Source organism: Python bivittatus, unplaced genomic scaffold (genome assembly GCF_059951505.1).
Source record: "Python bivittatus isolate LINGU-HERP-01145 unplaced genomic scaffold, Pbiv_v1 ctg000980_np1212, whole genome shotgun sequence".
In the NCBI taxonomy this organism is placed as follows: Eukaryota; Metazoa; Chordata; class Lepidosauria; order Squamata; family Pythonidae; genus Python; species Python bivittatus.
This window is the reverse complement of record NW_028277125.1, coordinates 64,661,838-64,687,865: the sequence shown is the minus strand read 5'-3', so window position 1 is coordinate 64,687,865 and position 26,028 is coordinate 64,661,838. Positions and strand designations below refer to the sequence as shown.

The 26,028-nt window shown below is 37.6% G+C and overlaps 1 protein-coding gene and 1 long non-coding RNA gene across 22 annotated transcripts in view; one reads left to right on the top strand and one right to left on the bottom strand.

Moving 5' to 3' along the window:
• The window catches only part of LOC148213606 (uncharacterized), a 66,878-nt gene extending 52,075 nt beyond the window's left edge, over window positions 1–14,803 (bottom strand). For all 3 annotated transcript variants that reach the window (XR_015794311.1, XR_015794312.1, XR_015794310.1), the window contains exon 1: window positions 14,668–14,803. This is a non-coding gene — a long non-coding RNA (uncharacterized LOC148213606). The remainder of the gene's footprint in view (window positions 1–14,667) is intronic.
• LOC112540558 (uncharacterized) overlaps window positions 13,603–26,028 on the top strand; it is a 139,461-nt gene continuing 127,035 nt past the window's right edge. For 4 of the 19 annotated variants that reach the window (XR_015794301.1, XR_015794300.1, XR_015794302.1 and 1 more), the window contains exons 1-2: window positions 14,774–14,928; window positions 20,614–20,711. Coding sequence is in view for 4 of the 19 variants with exons in the window: in XM_088131769.1 (XP_087987895.1) it covers window positions 14,914–14,928; window positions 20,614–20,711 (113 nt within the window). In the remaining 15 variants the exon portion in view is untranslated. Of the gene's footprint in view, window positions 14,929–15,024; window positions 15,281–17,413; window positions 17,581–20,613; window positions 20,712–26,028 lie in introns of all 19 variants that reach the window. The other 15 variants (XR_015794307.1, XR_015794309.1, XR_015794308.1 and 12 more) reach the window with 11 other exon arrangements.

Genomic DNA, 26,028 nt, shown 5'->3' with positions numbered 1-26,028 from the left:
TGCCCAAGAACTGACTTTTTCCACTATGTCTCAAGGTACTTAAACAATGATAATATGCTAGCGGGATTTTTCTGTTTCAGATACCCCATCTCTGAAACTTTCTACCCAAGAGAAACAGTGGGATCTTAATGCTTGTATTAAGAAGGGCATTCAAGCCACTCCATTTTAATCAGATTTTTGAGCTATCATAGATAAGGGAATGGCTCTCAGCATCTGTTATTTGTTGTGGCTTGCTAAATTGTTTTGCTGTTCTTTTTATTACCTAACACTTGATCTCTTTAGGGAGGATGAACAGGATCTAAATGATTTAAATAAATCATAACTCCTTATTTGGGAACAGGTCCCATTAATTTTATTAGGATTTCTGTATTCACATAAATAGTGTGTGCTGCAGTGGCTCTTACATTTTAATTTATCTGACTTAAGCTGTTACAAATAAAGAAAAATAATGTGACAGAATTTTTCCAAGTTTCCCTAGTAGTGCTCTCTTCTTTTATTTGGAGAAAAAAATATATTGTGACACTATATTGTACGCTGTGGAATATCCAGCAAAAAGGCAGATAAACCAACACTGAATGTGAACAAAGATAAATATTGTTGCTAGTGGTGATGTATTTGGAAAGTGGACCCTGCCCAGTAATATAAAAACTGTGAACTCTAACATGGAAAGGTTGATTAGAAAGGAATCTTTCAAGAGAAAGGACACAAAAATTAATACTGATATTCCCCAATATATTAAATCAAATGTATGAAGCTCATTGCCATTTTGGTTTGTGGTCAAACTAGTTGTTTAAACTGGTTCTTCATATCACTTACAAAAATCTAGTGTGTATGTGTATACACAAGCATAAATAGATATTAGATAGATAGATAGATAGATAGATATAGATAGATGATAGATAGATGTGCATAACTGATCAAAATAATAAAATCATTAAATAAAAAATCACCATTCTTGACACAGTAGTTTATGTTTTCAGTATGATTCCCCCCAAACAAGTTATTTCTCATAAATGATATTTAGCTCTTAAAGACAAAGCAGGTGAACTATCCATAGTTTAGAACTGTCATTCCCAATTTAGCTGTCTTCCAGATGTATTGAATTGCATACCACTGATACCCCAACCAGCATTGTCAAAAGAAATGCTACCTAAGGAGATGATGCGTATTTGTGTTTCATCTTAGTTAGTGTTAATGAGTTATAAGCCACTGAGTCAGGTTTGACTCCTGGAGATCGCAAGGCCATATGTTTGTCTACAGCAATATCCTATAGCTGTTCCAGGTATAGGTCTTCTACTGGTCTATATGGAATAGGTCTATAGGTCCATACATTGGAATAAATTTAATATTTTGCTATCACTTCTATAGAAATATGTACAAAATTGATTTTTGGTTTTTGTTAAAAAATATGAAATATGAAATATTGGGGGATACTTCCTAAATTTGTATATATATGCATATTGCAAATTGTATAATACAAATTAATGGTGATATTAATAGATAGTTGAAAATACCTCTAAATCTAGGGAGAAGAATAAATGTAAAATGAATATTTTTTTAAAAAAATCAATAAGTTAATGATTAATTTTTTACAGAATGGTCAAACCCAAGGCTTTGCCTTTCAAAATTAAGGTTATGGATTTTAATTTTCCTGATTTTCAGTTATATCATTGAGCTTATTTGTTAATTTCTCTATTGTACCAGAATGAAAATGGCACCTATTATGTTCCATGGTCAAATTGGAGAACTATTATTTGGCACTTTTAAAACCTTGGCAAGCTGTTCGTTCTCTAAATACTGGAAGAACTGTATTGTATTTCCAGTATTGGAGGTGATCAAACAGATCAAACATATTTGGGTCACTATGGGTAAAAGATTAAAATTGATCCCTGTTGTCATACGAAACTGACCCTTTGCAATAATTCTTATTTGAAAAGGGGTGGAAATTTTATATTACTGTTGCTGTTAAAAGTATACGCTGAAAATAACCACCCTTAATCGCTGCTGATTAATGATACCTTTAACACTTTTGAAAGACTACAAAACAATATGATTTGCCTAAAACAACTAAATATAAATTATCTCCTTTGTTTGGACCAGAAGTGTTTGCTGTCTCAGAAACCTCAACCATTTTGAATGTATCAGTTGTTTCATGTTTGCTTTATTTCATGTACAGTATTTTAACTTTTGTATTTGTGTTTTATTGCTCTGGGATGGTAAATAAAATGAAATGAAGGAAGGAAGGAAGGAAGGAAGGAAGGAAGGAAGGAAGGAAGGAAGGAAGGAAAGTTTGTTCAGAGGGTAAACCAACAATTCAATTTTATAGATAGAAAAAAAAGACTTATTTTGTTTATTTTTACCTTTGGGTGAGAATGGACTCCTTAAGACTACATCCAGTTTTCTAACTAAGTTAGAATTTGGTTAGAAATTCTCAAAGTGGAATGGCATTACCTTCTTCCTACAGGTGAGTGGGAATGACTGGCCCAAGGCCACCTGGCTGATTTTTGTGCAGGACTAAAACTAAAATTTCCCCGTTTCTAAACCAGCACCTTAACCACTAGACCAAAGTGGTTCTCTTAAAAGACATTACTAAAATAAATATTGCAATTATATAAGAAAGGTGGACTTGGGCACTGGAGTTTCCTATATTACAAATTGAGGGTCTCAGGTATTTAAAAAAAAAAGTTTTTTATGTGGTTAAAACAAGGTTAATTCACTAAAAAAAAATTTTTTTTTCCTGGTCTCTTGGACTCCTCATTGGATGTTTTAAAAAAGTTGGTTGTCAACATGCTTATGTTGGAGGTGCAACAATTTTGAAAATATTTTAGGGTAGATGGTTTGGGCATGTTGTTTGGTAGCTTCTTACTGGTTGAATATTCTTACTATGATGAACCAGTCCCTAAGAAGGAAGGTAACATTTCAAGAGGCCAATAACTTCTTAACTTATATTTGTAACATCTGAAATGTGTGTATTTATGAAGAACTTTGGATTCACTGTGCCTAGACTCTTGCCATAATGATCCTTATGTATTTATGGAAAGACGCTGGTGTACCAGATTCTAAATGTTGCCTTGACAAAACATATTAACTCTCAGTCTTTGAACTGACTGTCTAAAAAAAAAATACTGGACAATATGATTCCTTGAAATCATAGTTGGCGGAGAGAAAGGGTCAATCCCCACCTAAGTGAGACAGTAACAGAGCCTTTGATGGCCAGCATCTACACCCAGTTCCTACAGCCTTAACTGTCTCCACATGTCAATCAGCAATTGAGATGAAAATACACAATGCCACATTTCTTGTTCAATTTCTTTTTGCCAGGATGAAGCAAATGCATCCTGGAGAACTAGGTTATTAGGGATTTAGTGGGAAAGACTAATATGAGCCGGAAATACAAACTGCAAATCCTAGCCTTTACTTCAAACGTAGTCCTTCCAGATTCCAACTGCAGCAACAAATTTGCCATGGAGTAGGGGACAGAGAAAGCCCTCCTTAGGAATTTTAAATAAACAATTTCAGGTATCCTATCATTTCCAGATATATCAATCTGTAGGTTAGGCAGCATCAGATAATGGTTTTTGCTTTAAAAATCATAAAGCCAGCTGGTAACTAGTTGCCAGCCCAATTGCATAGAAGCTTAAAATATCAGAGTTGAGTGTTATCTGTAATACCCTTATCTGTTCTCACCATCAACCTAATGTTTGAGAAAAATACCTAAATATTTAAGAATCAGATTTGTCTTATATTTGTCTCTTTTATCTCCCACTTATTGTAGTATTTTCATTGCATGCTGCAAGAGCATGGAATCAGAGCATCAGGGGTTATTTCATCTCTATCAAGAATCTAGGAGAAAAGAAGCAATGCTGACATGGTGCTTACCAGGATTGCAATGGTCCTTTTATAGGTTGTGCTGGTCAATGCAGTTAACTGATGTAAGGATACCGAAAAAGAGATTCTTATCTACCATAGATGAGATATTAAATTACAAATAGGAGATTCTCGCCTCCTAAATAGAACTGATCTTTTAGGAGTTATCATTTTTATATTTTGTTTTGAAATGTTGAAGAAAAAAATAAGAATGCAGTTTTGCATAGGTTTCTATTTTCATCTGTGCTTCTTCTTCACTTTTATATTATCAGGACAAAGGAAAGAAATGGCAGTAAATTTTCTTTGTTAAAATGTTTAAAAAATACTGCTTGGTAAAGACACTGATAGGATTTGTTCTTAGAGTATTTACATATCAAAACAGTCCTCGATCAATCTATTCTAAATGCTTCTCACTGAAACATCACTTGGCAAGCTGCTTTGATCATCATCATCTTCTTCATCATCATCATCATCCCAGGTCCTTGGGAAAGACTCAATGGGTGGATAAAAATGCCAAATCCAGTCTAAACATCTGGCGGTGTAAATTATAACAACAGCAGCAGCAGCAGCAGCAGTAATAATAATAATAATAATAATGATGATGATGATGATGATTATTATTATTATTATTATTATTATTATTATTATTATTATTTAAAAAATCATCCCACGAAATGTTTTCAATGCCTGGGGAAAAAGACTGGGTGAAATAGAGCAGCCATGCCTCATCTTCCATTTTCATCTGTTTCTAATCTGTCCTTCTTTATCCCACTTCTACTCTATCTATCAATCCTATTTTCCTTTTCCAAGAAATCTTTTTTGCTTCTCCCTCCGTGTTTCTCTGTAAAAGCATGGGAACAAGCTACTCTGTCATCAAAGCTGTGTCTAACTGAACAACCCCACCCTGCTTACCGTTTCTCAGTCTTTTTGATGGTACAGGTAGTCTTGAGTTATGACACAATTGGAACTGGGGTTGCTGTCACTAAGCAATGTGGTCATAAATGTATACATCATGTGACCTCATTGCTTAGTGACAGCAATCCCGGGCAGTTCTGGTTGCCATTGTAACTCCAAGATGTGCAGGTTTTTAGGCAGGAAGAGGCAGGAGTCCCAGGTAAGGAGTGTGGAGGTGCCACGGGGAGTGGGGGAGCAGGTCATGTGCAAGATGGGGAAAGAGGTTGCTATAGAGTGGCACAAGTGCAGGAAAGGTGGGGGGGAGGAGGGTGTGGTGTGTGCAAAGGGGAAAGGAGGGTGGTGCATGTGAGCAAAAGGGGGAAGGAGGGCATGGTGCATGCGAGCAAAGGGAAGAAAGAGGTCACAGTGCATGGGAGTGAAGAGGGAAAGGAAGATGTGGTGCATGCAAGCAAAGGGGTTGCTGAATGTAACTTCAAATGGTCGCTGAATTAATGGATACAGCAAGGACTACCTGTACTAGAGTTAGTAGGTGATACTTCCTGAGCAGAAAGTTCTCTCACTCATCAGGACAATTTATTTTCTTCCGTTCTGCTTTCCTATTGCAATCCTTTTCTGCACTGGAACATCCAAAATCTGAGGGGTTTTTGTTGGAGAAATCAGTGAAGGACATTTGCTTATGTTGACATGTCTTTCCCTTTAAAGCAGGGGTTCCTAAACTTTTTGCCATCACACCTCCTTTTAATGTAAAGTTAATGTACACACCTCCCTAAAAATCCAAACACCAAAATGAACACAAAGGAACAATGAAAACAATACAATGAAACTTGAGGAAATTTATTGTAACAATGTACAACTAAAAGGTTCTTCACACCTCCCCTGGACTGCACCTCACAGTTTGGGAAACCCAGCTCTAAGGCAAGGGGATTGTTTAATTGGCATTGGGAACAACAAGAGATGGCAGTGATGTGATAATGTGACAATGTCACATCACTGGAGTGGTAGGGAAGCCCTTTTGGAGAGTTAGGATTTATTTTATTTATTTCTTTAAGCAAAGAAGATGCATAAATCCTACAAGAGTTTTAAATACCATGCCCTTGAAATTGGTGAATTCCCATTTGGGGGGGCTCAAGGGAGTCACAAAAATGGAGGTGGGGGCTGTATTCATCTTGTAAGCCATGGACTACCCACCCCTGCTCTTATGTATAGTTAATATTGTGTGTAAACTCACATAATAATTTCCATATTGTACACCAAGAAAACACATATCTACCTTAAGATCTCAACTTCCTCCTACTTTGAATTCCATCAATAATAATGAAAGATACTGTATAAGATGTGTGGCTTTTAAGTTTTCATTGTATCTTCTACACATGACTGGTATTATTTCATTGAAGCCATCTAAAATACAACCTGCCCTTGTAGCCAATTCCTGCTTGGAGCAGGTACAACTACTCTCTTCATTCCATTCCCTGCACATACCAGCTTATCTAAAGAGCAGACTTTGGAGGAAAAAAGCAAAAGGCTGGCAGAGTTTGCTTCTCAGAGCAGTTCCAGCATTGGGGCAAAGGTTGAAAGCAGTAAAATGTCTCTGTTTCTCAAATGCCAAAAGCCTCTTGGGTATGGGAGGAAATGGGGTTTCCATATAATGCAGTCAGAAGTTTATTCATTTTTTATTTAAAGGTAATTTGAGGAAATCTGCATTGATAACAATTGCTGAAAGTTTAGCTGTAGATGGGAAACATGTCTGCAAATATTTGACAGTTTTCTTATATACTGCATGACCAGGACTTACTTTCTCCACAAAGTTCACCTTTCTGAATTGCAATACACAAGGGGAGGTGTGTTCTCCTTTCTTGTTTTTAGGAGTATTTTGAGCTTTAGCAAAACATCTGATTTATCTGTAATCTGTACATAAAACAAGCAATATTTTGGACAACTGCAACTAGTCCCACTGCAAATATAAGAGGTTATATGAAATATCCACCAAGAAGTGTAAGAGATACACAAACAGTTGCCACCACATGGAAATATAGCAGCTAAAGCATTTCCCATGACTTATTTTCATGTCAGAACAGAGCAGCCCATTATGGACATTATGGAAGGAGATAGAGAAATTACTAGTGCAAGTAGAATAAATTTGTTCTCATTAAGTGTAATGAGAACAATTTTGTAATTGTACCCACATTAATCAATCTGTTCCTTTCCCACCTACATTTGTCATTTAAGTAAAATCTCTGGATTGGGCTTGACTCCTAGTGATTTCATAGTCGGTGACCATTCTCATTCATTCGTGGGTCTCCAAATATTCAGTCACTTTTTCTGTACTTTCTGCCCGACCTCATTCTTCTTCATCCATTCACATTACCTAGATGGTATTCATTAAAATGTTGCCTAATTTTCCCAAAAACTTATCTCTGGGCCTTCTATTATCATCATTCACTGGAGCATAACATGTAACTATTACCAATCTATGGCTGTCAACTTTCACACTCACTCCAACTCGGAAAACATTTAAGTCTGTGATTCATAATTTAAACCTACAATTTTACTCCCCTACATGTGTTCATCAACTCCAACCCATAAGATCTGACAACCTTCAGATGTATCATTATATCCTTTGTTTCTCTTATTTCCATGATACACATTTTTTCCTGTTCTTTCATTCACTGATTCATACTGTATATCATATACTGTATTTTACCATGTCATCATCAGATTGACCTTTTCAGCCTTCCATGGATTTGTTTAATTGAGGTTTTCATGTGATGTTTTTAGTAAGATACAGAATATGTAGCATTAGTCATATTAGTGCCACATGCAGTATTCCCTACCAATCTGATCAGTTTGGGTACATGTGGTCACTTTACCATGAGTGCATTTTTACCCTAAATATACTCATGGTATTCTATGCATCTTAGTGTTGCTAGTCTAGAGGCAACTATGTTAGTGAATATAACCTACCTGCATTCCACCAACCAGGAGAGATATGCAATGAGATATATGCACACACTCAGGATATTTTCTTTTCTTTTCTTTTTCTTTTTCCTTTATCTGAGAATTTATTCAGAACATTTTGGAAGTGTGAAAGTTGCTAGGTAACTACGTTCTAGTTATTAGTGTAGGAGAAACTGATTGGTTCAAATCAAATCTGACTGTACTCCTCAAGTATCTCCAATGCAAACCATACCATGACAAATGTTACAGATAGAAATGTGGAACTAGAGCTAATACAGTTGTTCCTATCTGCCATGCCACCTCAGTTCTGCAAAAAGTCTATGTACTGCATAGAATGGGACTCCAAACAATTCCAGATTCAGGTTCATTAGAAGAAGTATGCCACATGGAACCAACATTCTTCAGGAGACTTCAGGCATTAATGGGACGATCAGCACTATATTTCTGTATCTTAAATGTAATTTCTTTCTGTTTCATTCTTACTAAAGAAGCTACATTGCTTTTGCACTGTATCAATATTTCAACTAATAGCACAGCTTATTTCTATTGACTTATTACTAATTTGCTAATTCTAGTTTCTAATCTGAATTATATTTTTGAAAAGTGGATTTGTCAGTCATACTAAATGTTGCAGTATACCATAAACCTTTGGTTTACTTGGTTTAGCAGTTTTTACCACTTTATGCACGTGTAAAAATCCCATTCACATTTAATGGACATTCAGGTTTAACAGAAAGTCCTTCCCTCCATTGGTCCATTAAAACAAGGGTTTATTGTAAATCAGGTAGGTAAATAATGACATCTTAATCATTTGTAAATTCCTAGCAAAGTTACAGACCTGAAATGGTACATCTTCCAGGCATGAAGGATCCAAGTTAATAAAAAGTGGATGTCCAGCACCTGCTCTACAAAACCCAGTGTAATCAAACTTAAAATACTTTGAACAGTTACAGAAAGCACCTGCAGTTGAATTCTAATTAAATCTCCCCTCTCCCCCAATTACAGTTTTTGAATTTCATATATGCAGAACGGAAACCAAATTATATGAGCTGTTGGTTCAACCACTCCACAGCTGTTCATCGTTATACATCTCAGCCCCTTCTGTATGCTCTTTTCATGGAGGAAATTAGAAAAGTAAGCTGAGAAACTGACGATGAAGCAATTATTTTCAATGAATGCTCTGTAAAAAAAGGGGGAATAAAATCTGAGGTTATTGGAGTTAGAGTCACTACATTTGATGAAATTGTTGATGGTTTCAATGAGTTTCAAACTCAGATTTATTGTAGAACTTGCCATATTTTTTGGCACCTTGAGAAAGCGACACACATATTGGTACGGTATGGATAAATTGCCTTTGTATCAAGCTAGCAGGAGAGACAACTCTGAGACTCAGATTTATTGAATTATTCTGTTAACCTGTCCACTCTTGGGATTAAGAGCACACTTTGCTATGGAATGAATGTGGAATGTCTTTTTGCTGAAAACAGTCTTTTGTAGACAAAGAATTAAAAAAAAACAAAGAAACTCAGACAGTTGGGGCAATATATGGTTGCTCGTGGTGAAAAAAGGATCACGAAACTTTTATCTGAATACCATTTATTTTCCAATAAATCAATACTACTGCAGCACTGGGCAGAATGTAGATTGTAGATTTCTGAGCAGATCTCCAAGGACTTCCACCTTGTAACACTTTAATGAGAACAAGAACAACTAACAACACGTATCCCTGCTAGGGCTGGCCTTGTGCTACTTGACTATCTTTTATCGTCTTTGTTCCTGGCGTATAAAATAGGACTAATGGGTCTTGGGTTTTGAACAGTTGCTTCTTCAGCTCATTTCAGAGACTTGTGTTAGAATCTTTGGTCTCAACAAGTCACCAACAGGCTTGTGTATATACATCTTCATTTTGGGCTACCCTAATTTATAATGTGATCCAGTACAAAGTCAAAACATGGTAACCCTGAAGTTTCTAATCATTATCATGACATTATTGTGAAAACAAAGTCACATTTGATCTGTTTAAAAGGGTGTCCATAGGATGTTGTCAAAAAGGTCAAGATGGCAGCCACAACAGTGGAAAGCATATAAAAAACAGGCAGAGCTTTGATCTTACTGTTGTATTGCCATCTTGACTTTTTTGACCATATCCTGTGGGCACCCTTTTATGTTTGATACACAATACATTTTCTGACTTTCACTCTTAACTTGCCAGAACAAATGCAAATTAGTGAAATTATGGGTCATCTTGTTCATCCTTGTCTACGAGGCCAACTTAAACAAGCCTAAACAAACAAAAATTGGAAGAAGAATCCATCATTTCAATCTTCTGGAGACTAGCTCCTGTTCTTTTTCCTCATGCATAAATGATGGTATGATATGGATAAATAGCCTTCTGGATATTTTTAGCTTTTCCATTTAATTTAACATGGAGACTTTGATCACTGGTCATAAGTTACTTTCAGGCCCATATATTATCCATTCTGAGAAAAGAATCATCTTTGGAAAAAGATTCAGTGTGGCACAGTAAAGCCCAGCTGGGAGACAAGTGGTTGGGTCTTTGCTAAGGTCGTGGATTTTTAATTTTTAATTTATTTATTTGTGGGGGGGGAGGCAGATGACTCAACACAAAACCAAGAGTACATGGGCAGAAAAAGAAGCAAATGCTAGCATGCACCTGTGAAATGGCACATACACACCTCAGATATAGGATATAAAAAGAGAAAGAAGAAGTAGAGAAAGGAGGGGCATGTATTTCAGATGCTGCAGGGCATGGTGCTAGAGAGAACATTACCTCGTTAACACGGAGTGGAGCAGAGGAACAACCAGCCTGCCATGTCCAGAGATTCCAGCCCTGGAATGTGGAGGAAGACCAAGATGAAAAAGCTGGGAGCAGCTTGTGAGAGTGCAGAAAGACCAGGAGGGTAGACTGCATTATGTGTATGAAGATTCCAGTGCTGGACAATGGAACTTTCTGAATTAAAGGCTTTGTTTGGTGGTAAAATAGCCAGGAGAAAACTCACAGATATTCCAGTGTTAGTAACTGAGATCGGAAGGGGGAGTAGAAGCTGCAATAAATTACAAGGTAAAGTGAAGGAACTAGGCTTAATAGGGAAGAAAATTAAGTAGGTTAAGACTTGATTTCTTATATTTCTTATCGTATTCTGTGCATACAGAGGAACATATACTAGTTTTGTAAATAATACTTGTATATATTATTAGATCACAGTACTTCATTAGTACTTAGTATCAGTGTCCAGAATAAAATCCCTCATTTGTTTAACTATTGGGTCTGTGTGTGTGTGTGTATCAGCTCCTATTCTGACCCACCCTCTGACAATAAGAACCAAAGTAAATGTGATGCCATTAATGCAGTCAACATTCTTAGAAAGTAAGATAAACTATTACACGATCCTATAGAACGGCAAGGAAAATATATCAGAGTTGTAGAACCTCTGGCTTCGCTCATATTGCAAAACTACAACCCCCAGGTTCTAAGGTGGATAAGGATCGGTGGGAATTGTATTTCAGCTATACCTAGTTGTTTATCCCAGTTCTGTATGAATTAAGGGCATTTTCTGTATTCACTTTTGATAAAAGCAACTTATGTTTAGGGCACCTGAAGAATTAAAACCAGGATATTTAAGAAGATACTTAATACTTGCCTTTCCAATCTTACCATTTGGAGTGCCCAACGAGCAATCAATTTGATTTTCCAGTTTTATAAAATGTATTTTGAGGAACTACTGTTATCTTACTATCTGCTTTTCAAATGTTGCTCACTCTGTCTCATTCTCTTTTCAACTGATGACTCCTAAATGAAAAAGCTAACCATTTTTGCTTGTAAAACTCTAGAGAGTACTTGACAAAAAATACTTGAGTGAAAATCTCATTTGTTCACCTTTAGAGAAAAATGCATTTAGAATGTGTGCTCTCTCAACCCCTCCCTTTTTCCTTGTTTCTCCACTGCCTACATTATCACTCTCTTCCCCTCCAAATTATTATTCTGGTGGCTTAGCCTCCGTTAGGGAGTTTTAATGGGCTTCTTAGATTGTTTTTGGTTTTGTATTCTAAGATCTGTCTCATGTGAGTGAGGTTAGGTTGACTGTGGCAAGGTTCTATTAACACTCTACTCTGGGTGCATACTGAAAGTTTGAGATTAACAACTTTCCTATTGTGATTTTACAGATTCTCTGTTTTTCATGATTATGTACACTTAGTCAATAGTACAGCTTCTACAACAGCAATAATGTCCTGGCATTTCTCTGTTGGATTACCAACCAACAAAAGTTTAAACATGTTGAAGATTTGTTTACTCATGTCAGATGGTTTCCAACTTACAAAGGGATGTAGTATCATCAAGGATTTCAATTCAACAAAGTTGTAGAAGTGTCTGGCATGCAGAAGAAGGAAGCACAGCTTTGGAAAATGCCTGAGGCTACTATCAAAATGTACTGCCAAAAAATTTCAGCAGTTTACATGAACTTTGTTGTATTATTTTAAGAGACTGCTTTTTTTTTTTTTTTTGGGTGAATGATCTTCACATCCAGGAAGACCATCATTGGATGCTGTTCAGAATGTATAGCTTGGTAAGAAAGTACCTTCAAGTAACAATAGCAACACTATTCTTCTAACTTCTTAGATAAGGAGGAAAAACCTTTGAGGATGAGGATGCCTTCAAGTCAATGTTTACTCCTGGTGACTGCCTGGATGAGTCCCTCCAGTTTCTTGCAATGTTTTCAGAAATGGCCTGCCATTGCATCCTTCCTAGGGCTGAGAGAGTGTGACTGGCCCATGGTGATCCAGCTGGATTTGTGCCTGAGGTGGGACTAGAACTCACAGTCTCCTGGTTTCTTGCCTGGTGCTTAACCACTACACCAAACTGGCTCTCATGACTCTCATAGACTTTGTTTAAATTGTTACTATTTAAACATTTGGATTGAGAAGTCTCATTTACATCATGGGTTACATGATGTAATTACAATTCTTAGCAGTCTCAGCCATAGATTAGAGATATTGGGAGTTGTATTTAACAATGTTTGGAAAGTTAGAGTTTCTCCAGACCTCACTTGGCTGGAAGTCAGGTATAAATATATCTGTGGAAGGTGTTACCCTCATATAAATAAAACAGACAGGGAGAAATCCCATGTGCCAATTAAAAAATAAAATTGGCCTGAGCTATCTCAGGGATTTTTTTTTTTCCAAGAACACTTAAATTCATAGATATTTCAGAAGACCACTTGAAAAAGGAATGTTTTCTGAAATGTATTTTTTCTTTACTTCAGTGCCTGCCTTCCTCTTTCATTGTCCCTTTCATATAGGGTTTAGCTAGTGTTAGCCACTGATAACAATAATCCCTAAACTGAAAGACACCTCAGATTGCTTTCCAAGAAGATTAGTGGCAGACTAGACAAAATCAATTTGCATAACTATTTCCTTAAAAATAAACAAGCTGTCTTGATCCAAACTAAACTAGGGTCTATGGGTAATAGGGAACCTTAAAACATTGTCCCCACTGAGCATCAGATCCAGTTAACCGAGGTCCAGATAAGATTTTAATGTCAAGCCAGTATACAACTGGTTAGGTGAATTCAGATTTTATTCTACCCTGGTCTAATTTTCTTTTTCTTTTTTAATGTGATTGTATTCTGAATCTCACAGGTTCAATTCTAGCCTCTTCCCAGACCTCTTAATTTCCCTCAGTTTGCAAGCTGCTCAGATCCCATCAGTAACCGATTTCCAAGACCAGTTTGAACTATGGTATCTTCTTAGGCATTTTGCATAGCATTCCTCAACATGGCATAGTTGTGCCACTATGGAAGTAATAGCAATACCTGAGTTGGGGGAAAACAGCCATCATCTAAATATTTTCAATCCCAGTTCCTAATGGTGAAGGCTTTTTTATTCCCTACAGGAGAAACAAAAGAGAAACAAAACAAAACCAGAAACAAAATCCAACAAACAGGGTGGCATATGCTTCAGAAAAGTCTTGCCATCTGGGAGGCCAAAGTGTAGAGATCAATGGTATTCACAACAGGAACCCACAATTGGGATATTAACACTTCCCACTTTGTCCCTGGAACTATTTTAAGCAGCTAGAAGCAAGAAATCACTGAGAATAAATGCACGCAGTAAGTTAAGGCTTTACTTTGAGATTCTATTTGCCACAAGTATCATTCTATGCTCAAGATAACATAAAATACCTTTAACAAGTTATTTCTTTTACATAAACTCATGTTTAACTTGATGGAGGGCTCATAAGCACAAGGCAGATTCTTTTCACTTCCGTGACTGTTTTGAAAACAAATGTTGCTTGAAGGAGAAAAGTAAAACTGATCTCAGAATTTGGATGTTGCCTGAGTCAAATGCACAGCCCAATCAGTCATCTTCTGTCTCAGGAAGCAAAGATGCACCTCAGCTACACATACATAGTCTGTCTCCCTTCCTTCCTGGCTCAGAAATCTGGTTTCCATAGAACTTCCCTGCAGGACCCTTCCAGCTCCTTTGCAATTCACTTTAATCAATCTGCTACTGCATCTACTACCAGCAGAGGAGGGGAGGGCTCTAAGGGGCAATTTCCTTCCTCTCCTTTGCAAGTCCAATTAAAAAAAAAAAAAGTCAAATCTCTCATGAATAGACAAGAACAACTTTACCATGTGCATTAGGAGGCAAGAACCATACAGATATCAAACAAGTAAAAGAATAACTTTAAGCAGCAATAAAATATTGAACTTGGAATCCTACAGAAAAAGCTTTCTGAGAAACAAGCATTTTTCCTCCCTCTCTCTAATATACACACAACCCATAAAAAACTAAGCAGTCTCCTTAAAGGCAGAGTACACATTTAAAGAAATCAACTCTTCTTTTCCTTTGTAAAATGTCTAAAGCAATAGCTGCTTCTGCTAAAGTCTTGTTTTTCTTGCTCTCCTCTACCTGTTGCTTGGTCCCTCTTTCTGGGCCATCTGACCCAGCCCAGTTATCTTGGTTCTTCAAGTCTCAATCCTTCCCCAGTTGTTTGACTGGGTGATTTTGTCAGTAGTGTAATTGTCAGTCTCTCTCTTCCTCTCTCCACATTGGTTGAATGTTGCCAACTGAAGCTCCTAATTCCTTTCCTCTCTCCTTCTTAGCTGCGGGGAGTGAAATCTAACCTGGATGGTGCTGCCTTGAGAAAAGCTTCATATGTGTTGCTTATTTGTGAGTAGTCTTATTTCTTTTCTAGTTTTATAACCTTTTTATCTCCTTAGGATATCCCTTTCTAGACTAACCTTTTCCTGTTCTTCTTTTTCCTAGCTGTTGTTCCAGACTTCTGCTCCTCTTCTTTCTCTCCCAGATTTTCTCTCATGCACACTCAGCTCCAATTTTTTACACCTTTTCCAAACTCCTGAGTTTCATTTTCTGCATCTCCACTCCTTAGGATACAAAAGACTCTTTCTTGACCAGAGGCCCCAATTCTATTGTTTTTAAAGACTCCTAACTGTGTTGCTCTTTTGTTGCAGCAACAGTTAATCTCTTCTTCAACTTTGTTTTCTATTTGCTCTCACAGAAGGTGCTTATCCCCCCTTGATTTTAACTTCCTCCAGATACAGATCTTTGCAACCACATTTTACTCTATCACACATCTATCAAGCTCCTACTGATTTGCACTGAACTGATATTCCTTTATTTCTCAACTTTAGAGTGACATTCTGGATTACATTCCCATACCTTTATAATTACATCAATCATGTACACACATATGCATGGATAAGACCTGTGTCCTGTAATCCTGACAGATTACTATTCCAGCCTTTGTAAACCACTACCATTTAGTGAACTGTGACCTATAAAACTATTTTCAAGAGTTTGAACAACAAACTCTTAAACTGAAACAATTTACTTAGTTTTTTAGGCTCCTAAATGTATAACTCTGGCTAATAACTTTTTGGGGTGTGACAGTTTGGAGGAGACATGCCTCTGTGATATAGCCATGCAAATACTCAAATAGAGACTCTGTTCTATTGTAGTTGATAAGTAGAGCCTGACATTAGGGAGATATTATTGTTTCATATAGATTTTCATATAGATTTCATATAGGACAGTTGCTGAGCTAGCAAAGAAGGTGGAGTCTTAAAAAAAAAAAGATCTGCTGGGAAGGGGGATGGAGTTGTGATGGTTGGCAACCCAAGATGGATTTAGGTCACATTGGCTGTTGAAGATCTGCTGTTAGTTTTAATAAAGAATAATGCTGTCTAGTGAACATGAGATGGACCAAGTGGTGCTACAATGCTGAAGACTTGTCAGTTGGAAGGGAGCTTGGAATCTGTGGAGTTGGGTGAGATCCTAAGAAGACTCATCAAAGATCTGAAGAGGGGAAGATACCATAGGACCTTTTCCACCATTCACAGAGCACCATTGGGGGAAGTTGAAAGGAGATAGAAACTATTCTTCCCTATCACAGGGAAAGAAGCCAGTATGAGCCTTAAAACAGGAATGCTACTCAATATGTTAGCCTCTTACTTATCTTTAAATAGAAAGTAGGTAGGGTACTTAGAAATGATTATATGTACATACAGGTTAAGCTAACACTATAGCTTGCAAACATTTTCAATAGAAAAGGAATCACTCTGGTAACCTAGCAAGTGGGCAGATGTAGGAAGGAGTGAAGAATAGAATGTGGTGATCTAGTTGTAAATAGCTTTTGCAAAGAAAGGTTGTAAAAACAAAAATAAATGCTCTTTGTTTTACTTGCTGTCTTAAAAGAGAAAGAAATTCACAAAAGGAATTTTGTACTATGTTTTGTATCAACTCCCATGAACCCATGGAAGTGCCTATTACATGGTGGTGAAAGAAGAGTGGATTTAACACATTTGAAAGTTGCATGGTCTTCTTAGTTTCAGCTGTAATCTTTTAATACTGGCAGATTCTTGTTGTCATAGCTTCTCAAATAATTACTGTAAGTCTTGTTTAAACATGAACATCTGTGATTTGTTGTGATGGCTTGGATAGGATACAATAGATAAGACTTTCACATCTATGGACATTAACAAAATGCTTTTAAGTTTTTCACAATCTACCCAATTTGTTTTCACATTTTCATAGCCTTGATTTGAGTCTAATATCAGGAGTTGATTTGCATATAAAAATGAGTAATCAAAGATCTAGTATCACAGTTGGAAAGTTCATATAATTGAATTTAACATCAGACTTAATATTCTTTTGTAGAGTTAGTTCAAACATTCAGTTATAAATCCAGTTGAAACCTAAGATTATGTAGAGATATAAAGCCTTGCACATGCATGTGTGAACTGTCCTAGGTTAATATATATGAATAGCAATAGAAAAAATCATTTCTGATTATGGCAGTTTTACAGATATTCATCAAATGTCCATTCTGTTCAATTTTTCATTAATCAGTGAATGTTTTAAACTTGCATGAAAATTCACATCCTTCTCTATGAATTTCAATGCAGATTTTGAGCCCCAAAACTGAAAAACATGATGAAATGCCCAAGCCAAAAAATATCTGAGTTCTACTCAGTTCAGAAATGCAAATAAAATTGGTTCAGTATAAACTACCCAAAAGCCCTTTACTCTTATCTCTAATATACACAACTTAAGATTATATATAATTTACCTAAGTATTGATACTTGCAGGTTTGGAACTTATTAATCATTCAAGTCACATTTTTTTGTGTCACAGTTCTGATGTCATTTTTTAAAACAGTGTATGGCACCTTTTATTTCCCAAGTTTCCATAAAGCCAAATAAGACGACTTGAGATGAGGCTTTTAATTAACAGAGGTTTTATTGGCCAAGGAAACCTTCTGGATGGCTCAAGGAGTGTTGCCCAGAACCACACCTTGCAAAGTGAGCAACAAAGATTTTATAGGCATATTCAGATGTATTCAGATAGTACATCCCCTCATATCCATACAAGGGAATTTTGGGATGACCCAGGGAAAAGTAAAGGTGGGCCTAAAGAGGTGAATCTAAGTTTAACTTTTTTCTTCTTCTTATCTCTTCTTTGGAATTTCAAACTTCTTTCTCCGGACACCAGCCTAACACCAGCCTGGTACGGAATTAATTTATGGCTACAGGCATCTGGCTAATTGCTTCTAAAGGAAATGGGGTGGGGGAATGCTGTGCTCTCTTAGAAGGCAATCAGGCATTCAACAAAGAGATAAGATGGGGGAAAGAAATGCTGTGCTCCTTACAAAGCAAGTTAATCCTTTGCAAATAAGATAGAGTGCACTATCACATGCATGCCCACACATTATGAGAGAGTGTAAAATTGTGTATCAAAACAATGCCCTTCAACAGTAATACACTTGCAAATATAGTTTATAACCTCCTTATATTACACATTTCTTCAGGCATAATAGGATATCAGACTGCTCAAAACTACTCAAACATATAACAGGCAAGATGATAATACCTTACTAACATTTTTCTGCAAAGGTATTGGGGGAGATCTAAAAATCCTCTGCAACTGCCTAGCAACTAATCTGGTATGCATCTAACATCTACTGATGCCAAAACAGGTGTTCTCACACTATTTCCCACATAGCTTCACCTGAATACTGTGAGCGTTTTTCCCCCCTTCCTTAAGCCTGTCAAGGGAGAAATGAATGCCAATGATAGTAGAAGGTCCTAGATTCTTAAGCCTGTTCATTTAGCATTCCATTTGGATTCTTCAAAGTTGCAGAGGAGAAAGAAATACTGACATGGTGAAATATGATTGGACAGGTTAAAACCTGAAGATTTTCTGGGTTATTAGAAAAAGTATTTTTAGCATCAAGAAAACTCCTTGATGACCCTAACAGCAAATAAAGAGCCAGATTTAACTCCCGCTATATCATTAAGCAGGTCTTTTTTTTTTTTTAATTGATTAAGAAAGAAAAGGGGGAAAAGACTAGTTTAAGGGGAAAATACACAAAACAAATTTCACGATGTGTTAGGAATGAAGCACGCATAGCAAGGACCAGAACTGAGAACTCTTAGGTTAACACATCCCAGCTGTCTTTTATGACCTTGAAGCGAATATCTGTAAACTTTAAGGCAGGAGGAAAAAGCGTAAAATTTAAACCCTGATGCCCTGATGTATACAGTATATAGGCACTGAATGCATTAGGCAGATCTTCTATTGTAGTCGGCTTCCTTTCTGGTCTGTATTAAAGTATCCATAGTAGCTAAATCATGTCTGAGAATCTACCACCAATAAGCCAGTTCCTGAATAATGGGTTAATCATCTGGAGAATTGTGATTTACACTGGTGCTGGACTGAAGCATGACACTGTGTGGCCTGTTATTCTATCACTTCCATTATAATTAAAAATCTTGCATGGGACAGTGTTATTGAAAGATCTTTCCAATGGGATGGAAGAAGTAAAATGAGGGCTTAGATGTCTGGCTTCTGCTCTACAGAGCCTTTTGCATCTGAAATAGTAGCAGTTTTGATAGTTAACCTTCTGAGTTTAGATAAGATTAGGAATGGCTACCAGTTATAATAGCAATGAGGACAATGCATCTCTCAAGATCAGTTGCTCATCTGTCTTCCCTTGAGTTAAGTCCAGGTTTTGGGAGCTTGTCCAAAGAAACATTGAATTCCACAAGGTTCTGTTTTTGTGTCAAAAGTATAGTTTTGATTGTTAAAACAACTGAAGTGGAAGAAGACCTGAAGATCATCATAATGATTAATTGACCTATTGCATTTATTTTTATTTTCCCCCATACAAGTTGTTTGGAAATCATTTACAGATATTGGAAAAGTAAAAATATAATCTTTCATACCAAAAAAACTCCACTTCACTATTATAGATATTACAATATTGAGACAGTAGATGGAGAAGCCCCAGTAGGGCATATTTAACAGGTATAAGCAAATTATCTAGTCTATTTAAAATGTATTAAATATTCATTTTATGTCTAATTTTGTTTTACTCTAAAGCTGACAAAATTGGTTTGTGATCTGAGAGCCATCTAGCCATCCTAGTTTTTTGGTGGACTCATTTGGGAGGCAGAACTTGAAAATTACAGTGGAATAATTACATCATTCATTTAATACACTTTTTTTTATTTAAAAGCCCTCTCCATTAAAAAAAAAAATGAAAATGGGCTGAAGATTCTTACTCCCCCCCCTCCAGTATTATCCCTTCCATAGGCACTGGGGTACTTAGCTACCCCAACTCAGAAGACGTTTTTAAACATAAATGTTGGCCTCCTGCTTTACAATATTTCTGTGAGGCATAAACCACCACAAGGCAGAGAGATGTTCTTTTTCCAACTGCGGTTCAGGTATGGGGAATCAATGGGGATGAAGTCATGCACAGAGATTGCACATGAAAACTGTATCATAATGTGTCCAATTGCACCCAGGGTTATATTTCCAGCATTGGCAGGGAAGGAGTCCAACAGCAGCTATGCAATCAACTTTCTGGCATGCAATAACAATGTGACATTTGCAAGATAAACTGGATAATGGTCTCTGGAAGTTGGAAAGAAAGATTGATGAAGAGTATAAAGAACAAGGCTACTTAAGATGAAAACTCTGACAGGCCTGAGATTAATAAAAGGATCAGCACTTCAGTGTTCATCAATGATAGTTCAAAGTGGCCCCCAAGTTGCAAAGACTATCATTGAGGAATAAAATGTACTGAACTGAGAAATGAAAATGAAAACACAGAAGAACAGGGCAATGTTGGTTAAGCAGAAAGGATCTGAAAAGATGGTGCCTATTCCAGCAATGCCTGGAACATATGAGCATACAAACAAACCATCAGTGCTTTCTTGAGGAATGAATGAAAGAAAATCCTTATTCCTGTTTTACCATGTCCTATAAACTCACTGCATTCCTCCATTTCCCCTGCATTCTAAAAACTAATACACTAAATATTTTTACAGGGAGAAGAATCCATAGTGAGCCATGACAACAAAATGACTAAATGCTTTGTTGTGATGTCAGATGCACGTTTGGCCCTTTTTTGCCACATTGCATGCAGGTACGTGGGGGGTGAAGTTGTGTTGCAAAGCTGCAACACACATTTTGTCACTTGTCCCCTCTTGCCCCCCTATGTTTACTGATTACTGGTATATTTCTATCCACAAGATGAGGAAACCAAAGTTGAAGATTTCTTGGCCATCACTCAAGGACCAAAATAGACATATATTTCACATGCTATGAAATGTAACATGTTTCATAAGATTTTTTTTTAAATCCTTATACCTCCCAATAGTTAGTTTAACATTTGCTTCACATGTATCCCTGGCACAAAACACTAGAGGAGGTATGTACAAAATAATGTTGGGAAATGTCCTTTGCTGCAGAGGCTTAATATTGTGGACTCTGAAAACACAGCTTTCAATGGAACCCTAAAATCTGATGAGCTTTCATGAGAGACCCAGGACAAAAAAAAGGTCACTCAAAGGCAGATAGTTTTCTATTATTAGAGTTTTGCCTTTTGATCAGGGATTCTGAGATTTTTTTTAAAAAGATTCCATGGCCTGAAAAAGTTTGAAAAACCCTGGACTGGAGAACAGATTCATTGTGGTTAAATTTTATATGGCTGCCCAACTTGAACAGTGTGACTCTGGATGGCATACAGCGCCCCCCCAAACCTTGAAATAAAATAACAATCAACAATAACAGTGATACAGTGGTACCTCGGGATACGAACTTAATGCGTTCCGTGACTCTGGGCGTATCCCGAGTTGGTTGTAACCCAACGCAAATTTCCCCATAGGGTTCAATGTAAATCCGGTTAATCCGTTCCGCCCTCCGAATTTGGTTGCACCCCGAAGCAAATTTTCCCATAAGGTTCAATGTAATTACCGTTAATCCGTTCTGGTGTCCGCGGACCACGCGTCAGGGGCAGGAGAACGGCCAGGCGTGGTGTGGCAGGAAAAAGGCCGGGCATGGCACGGCACGGCGGGAGAACGGCTGGGCGTGGCGCGGCGGGAGAATGGCTGGGCACCGTGCGGCGGGACAACGGCTGGGCACTGTGCAAGAATGGCCGGGCACCGCATGAGAATGGCCGGGCGCCACACGGCATGGTGCGGTGGGAGAACAGCCGGGCACTGCGCGGCGCGGCAGGAAAACGGCCTGGCGCGGCACGGTGGGAGAACGGCCGGGCACTGCGCGGCGCGGCAGGAGAACAGCCGCGGACCAGATGTCAGGGCGGAAAAATGACCGTACCCTGAGGCGGAGTTCGCACATCGAGGTAAATTTTTGCGGCCGGAGCTGGTCGTAACCCGAAAAGTTCGTTAGTAGAGGCGTTCGTATCCCGAGGTACCACTGTATTGTGAACAGGTATAGAATTGTGAATGGGGTCACAAAATGGCCGATGTAGTAGGTATGGTCAGTCACAATCCACCTATTAACAGAAGATAAATTAGTGCTGATTCTGCTCATCAACCTCTCTGGCTCCCAGGATATTACTTACTATCTCTACTTACTTTTCTATTTTTCTGGACGGGGGGCTTTCTTTCAAACCAAGCCCCAGCACCAGCCACTCATCATTTGTCTAAGATGCCTCTTCAGCAAGACAGAGATATTCTAGGAAATAAAAATTATATCAAATGTGATGCTGATTTGCAATAAGCCATCTTTCCATTAAAAAATGAAGATCCAGTGCCACTTAAAAGAGTTACAGTAAGAAGCTTGATTGATGCCCTGTAGCATTGAATGCAATTTTCTTTCTCTTAGGCAGTTTGAAAGACTGCATCAGTGTGTACATTTGTTGGAATTATAGCTGAATTAATATTAAACAGGGCCCTTTGTATCCCGCCCACCTCAGAACAATTATGAAAATGAATTATAATTCACCTAATAGCCCTATTGAAGATAAATGAGGGAATTTAGCCAACGTAGAATTCAAGCTAGCACATGCCACTTCGCTGTGACAGCAGGTTTAGCAAACTGAGTTTAATGCCACTGCCAGCACAGGTGAGTGTTATTAGGATGGTAATTGATTTAAGACCTTACTGATTTTGCCCTGAATAAAAGAAAGGAAACAAAAAAAGAAAAGGTAAAATGAGTTTATGATGAACTTTACAAAAGGCAACAGAGAGAACAGTGTTTGCCTTGCAGGTGCAGAACAGTGTTTATCTGCCACCCTCAGCAATAAAAAATTTTTTATACCTCCCCCCTCCAAATTAGGGTCACATTAAAAAGACTCTCAGATACCATGCCATCAGAAATCAGGTACTGGACATATTTCTGCATAGGCTGAAAAACAACCCTGTCCACAGTCCAGAACTCCAAGGTCACACTTAGCCTGCAAAAGCTTGACTCCAGCTTCACATTCATAAAGCTGCTATTAAATTAGGAATTCCGATAAGACAGAAGTAGAATATTATTACATTCTTAGGGATTAATTCTATTAACTGTATTAAATTAATTTACATAGGAATTAGACTGAGTTCCATGTAAGTCCCACCCATGTGGGCATTGAGCTCCAGTGTTCAAAGACCAAGTGACAAACAAGCAAACGAAATATACCTTGGTCTATAAGCCATGGCTAAAATGGACTCTTTTGGAGAATTATGACTATCCTTAAGAATGGGCAATCTTTTGATAGCTGGGGAGGAGCACATTTCATTTAAGCCTTGATTTGTTTAGCTAGCCAAGGACTGCAGTGGACAGCATCATGGTCAGGGGTGTCTCCAGTGGTTGCCCAGAGAAAGTCAAGAAAGCAGCTGCGATTGTACAACTGAATCCCTGTCCCTTTATGTTCGGATTTTCTCATGGGAAGGATTCATCTCGTTACCTGCAAAACAGTATTGTTATGGCTAAGCAAACCATGTGTAGTTTTTTAATTTGCACGTATACTGCTATGTACTGCCACCTATTGGCGTGTGTATGCTAGTTACCCAGTGGGGGGGGGGGGTACATATTGGCAATATAATGGGAGGATTATATGTCCAGCCTCTCAGTAGAGTTTTAGCCACCATGTAGTCAGTTTTTATGGGTTATGTAGTTGTAACCAATAACTAAGTAGTGTACCTCTTCTCTGAGAGTTTTTGGCTAGAGACTTTGTTAAGCTTGTGTAGTAGATAAGTCTTGGATGCGAAAATACATGAGAAGATGTGTTTTTTCCTATATTTTGTATGAAACTTGTATTTTATGGAGTTTTGCATTTTTTATCAGTAAACCAGATAGTATATATTTTCTGGCTGGATTTCTTTGGAGAACAAGATATGGACATTGCATTTTGAAAATCTCTCATGCTGATGTGTATCTTTCCTTGGCAACTTTCCTGGAAGTATTGCTGCACTCTGCACAACAGGAGTATTGCTGCACTCTGCTCAACACTTTAATGTGTGTCACACACGTAAAGGAGTGGGGCTTGGATTACATGGTGCCATATTGGTTTTCTGATCCCCCCATATTGACTTTTTTTGACAACCTCCCTCTTACCCCACAGATGCTCCTGGCCTCTAGCACACTACCAGAATAAATTAGTCACCTCTATGTTTCCTGCCTGGGCGAATGTAAATACAGTGAGGAATGTAGGGTGTAGCAAGCACGCAGAATTTTATTTTCTCTTGTCGCAAGTGGGGCCAGGATTTTCACATGAAGTTTAGCTTTCTTTCAAATTATTGGGTTTTTATTTTGTTGTGGAAAGCTACACGAAGCATATATACCTGCTTTAGTTGTTTTCCATTTTTTTTAAAAAAAAGGAAATTCAGCTTCTTTTTATTGGTGATTTCTCATTACTGCAAGAAACATGTTTGTTCACTGTTGGTTGTACATCCCTGGTGTAAATGGACACATAAAAATAGATATAATACTGAATGAACATTATAAATTATGTACTCAGTGAGTTGGGGTTAAATCTGAGGCTCACTCGGGCATCCTGCTGTATGTTGTTATCTTGTGTTATATACTAGAGAAAGTTGTGAACTTTATTCTTAGATATATGTAAAACCATTCTGATTTTTTGTTGTTGTTATTTTATCAATCTCATTTCTACCAAGGTTTTGCTGGAAAAGATGTTCCAAATCCCTCTCAAATTTTGCTTCAGGTGCAACTCAGCAGGAAAGGAAAAAATGAAAGCAAACCCTGCACACACATGCACACACACGCATCTCCTTCTCCTGTGAAATCATCACCTTTTAATCAGAATCCTTTTACATTTCTTTTAATTCCCCACAAACCTTTTGTCTGAGCAGGCCTCCCTTGATTCAGATCAGATTAGATTTCATTTTAGGTGAATTTTAGTCATCAATATTAGATAGAAGAGGAAGGCAAAAGTAGAGGAAACCATATTTCTTTATCTGAAGGCTCCCATTAATTTCTATTTTTTCTGCTTTTTTATTTAACAAAAAGAAGCAAAAACTGCAGTTCCTAAAGCAAATATAATTAGAAAAACATGTACATTTTATGTTTCCTGCCTGGGCTGTTATAGATGTGGTGAAGAATGGAGTCTGTGGCAAGCATTCAGAATTTTATTTTATTTCATTTTGTTGCACCCTGCAGCACTCAGAAATCTTTGCTACTTTCCCATCATATATAATTTTTCTAACTCTTGTTTACAACTTGATGTAGCACCATGTAGGAGCTTTGCTTGTAGGACATGTAGGACAGCAACCTGAGTCTTCCAGGTATGCCAGTGTTGTCCAAACTTGGCCACTTTAAGATGAGTGGACTTCAACTCCCAGAATTCCCCAGCCAGCATGATTAGCCATCTAATCATTGTGTCTTATTTGGGTCCCCCCATCCCCAGCCTTTCCTTTTTATTTATTTTACTTTGTCATCTCTACCTGACTGGAAATCAGTAACACTAAGAGCTTTGGCAAGATAAGAAGAGTGATTTTAATGCATGTAGAACTGTACCTATCTTAATTCCAGTGGACTCAGTGATAATGGGGGAAAAGCTATTTGCAACTGCCCCAGTAATCTGAGCACATTATTTATTTGGGGGGATTTTTCAGCAAAAAGGCTGTAATGGTGAAAGGAGGAAACTTGAAAATTGTTCTTTCCCAGAGCTCTTGTCCATTTGCTAGTACTGTTCCAAAACGTTATTCTGCATTTTATTCATGCTGAGATGATAAATGGCAGATGATAGATAGACCATCTTTTAACTCAGAGCAGAATATTTTAGTGAAATTATGGATTGAATGGAAATTCTTGTGTTTATCTTAGTTACAAGATAGTCAAGAGGTCTCTGTGGGTGTGTCTGGTGTTTCTACATAAAATCTTTGATTTAGGGGTCTGTAGCCCCTCCTGCTTCTCCTGCTTCAGTCATGTAGGACATTGCAAGGAAACTCCTCCTATAAGGCTTTTCAGATTAGCAACCATAGGTAGCATAGGTGCCA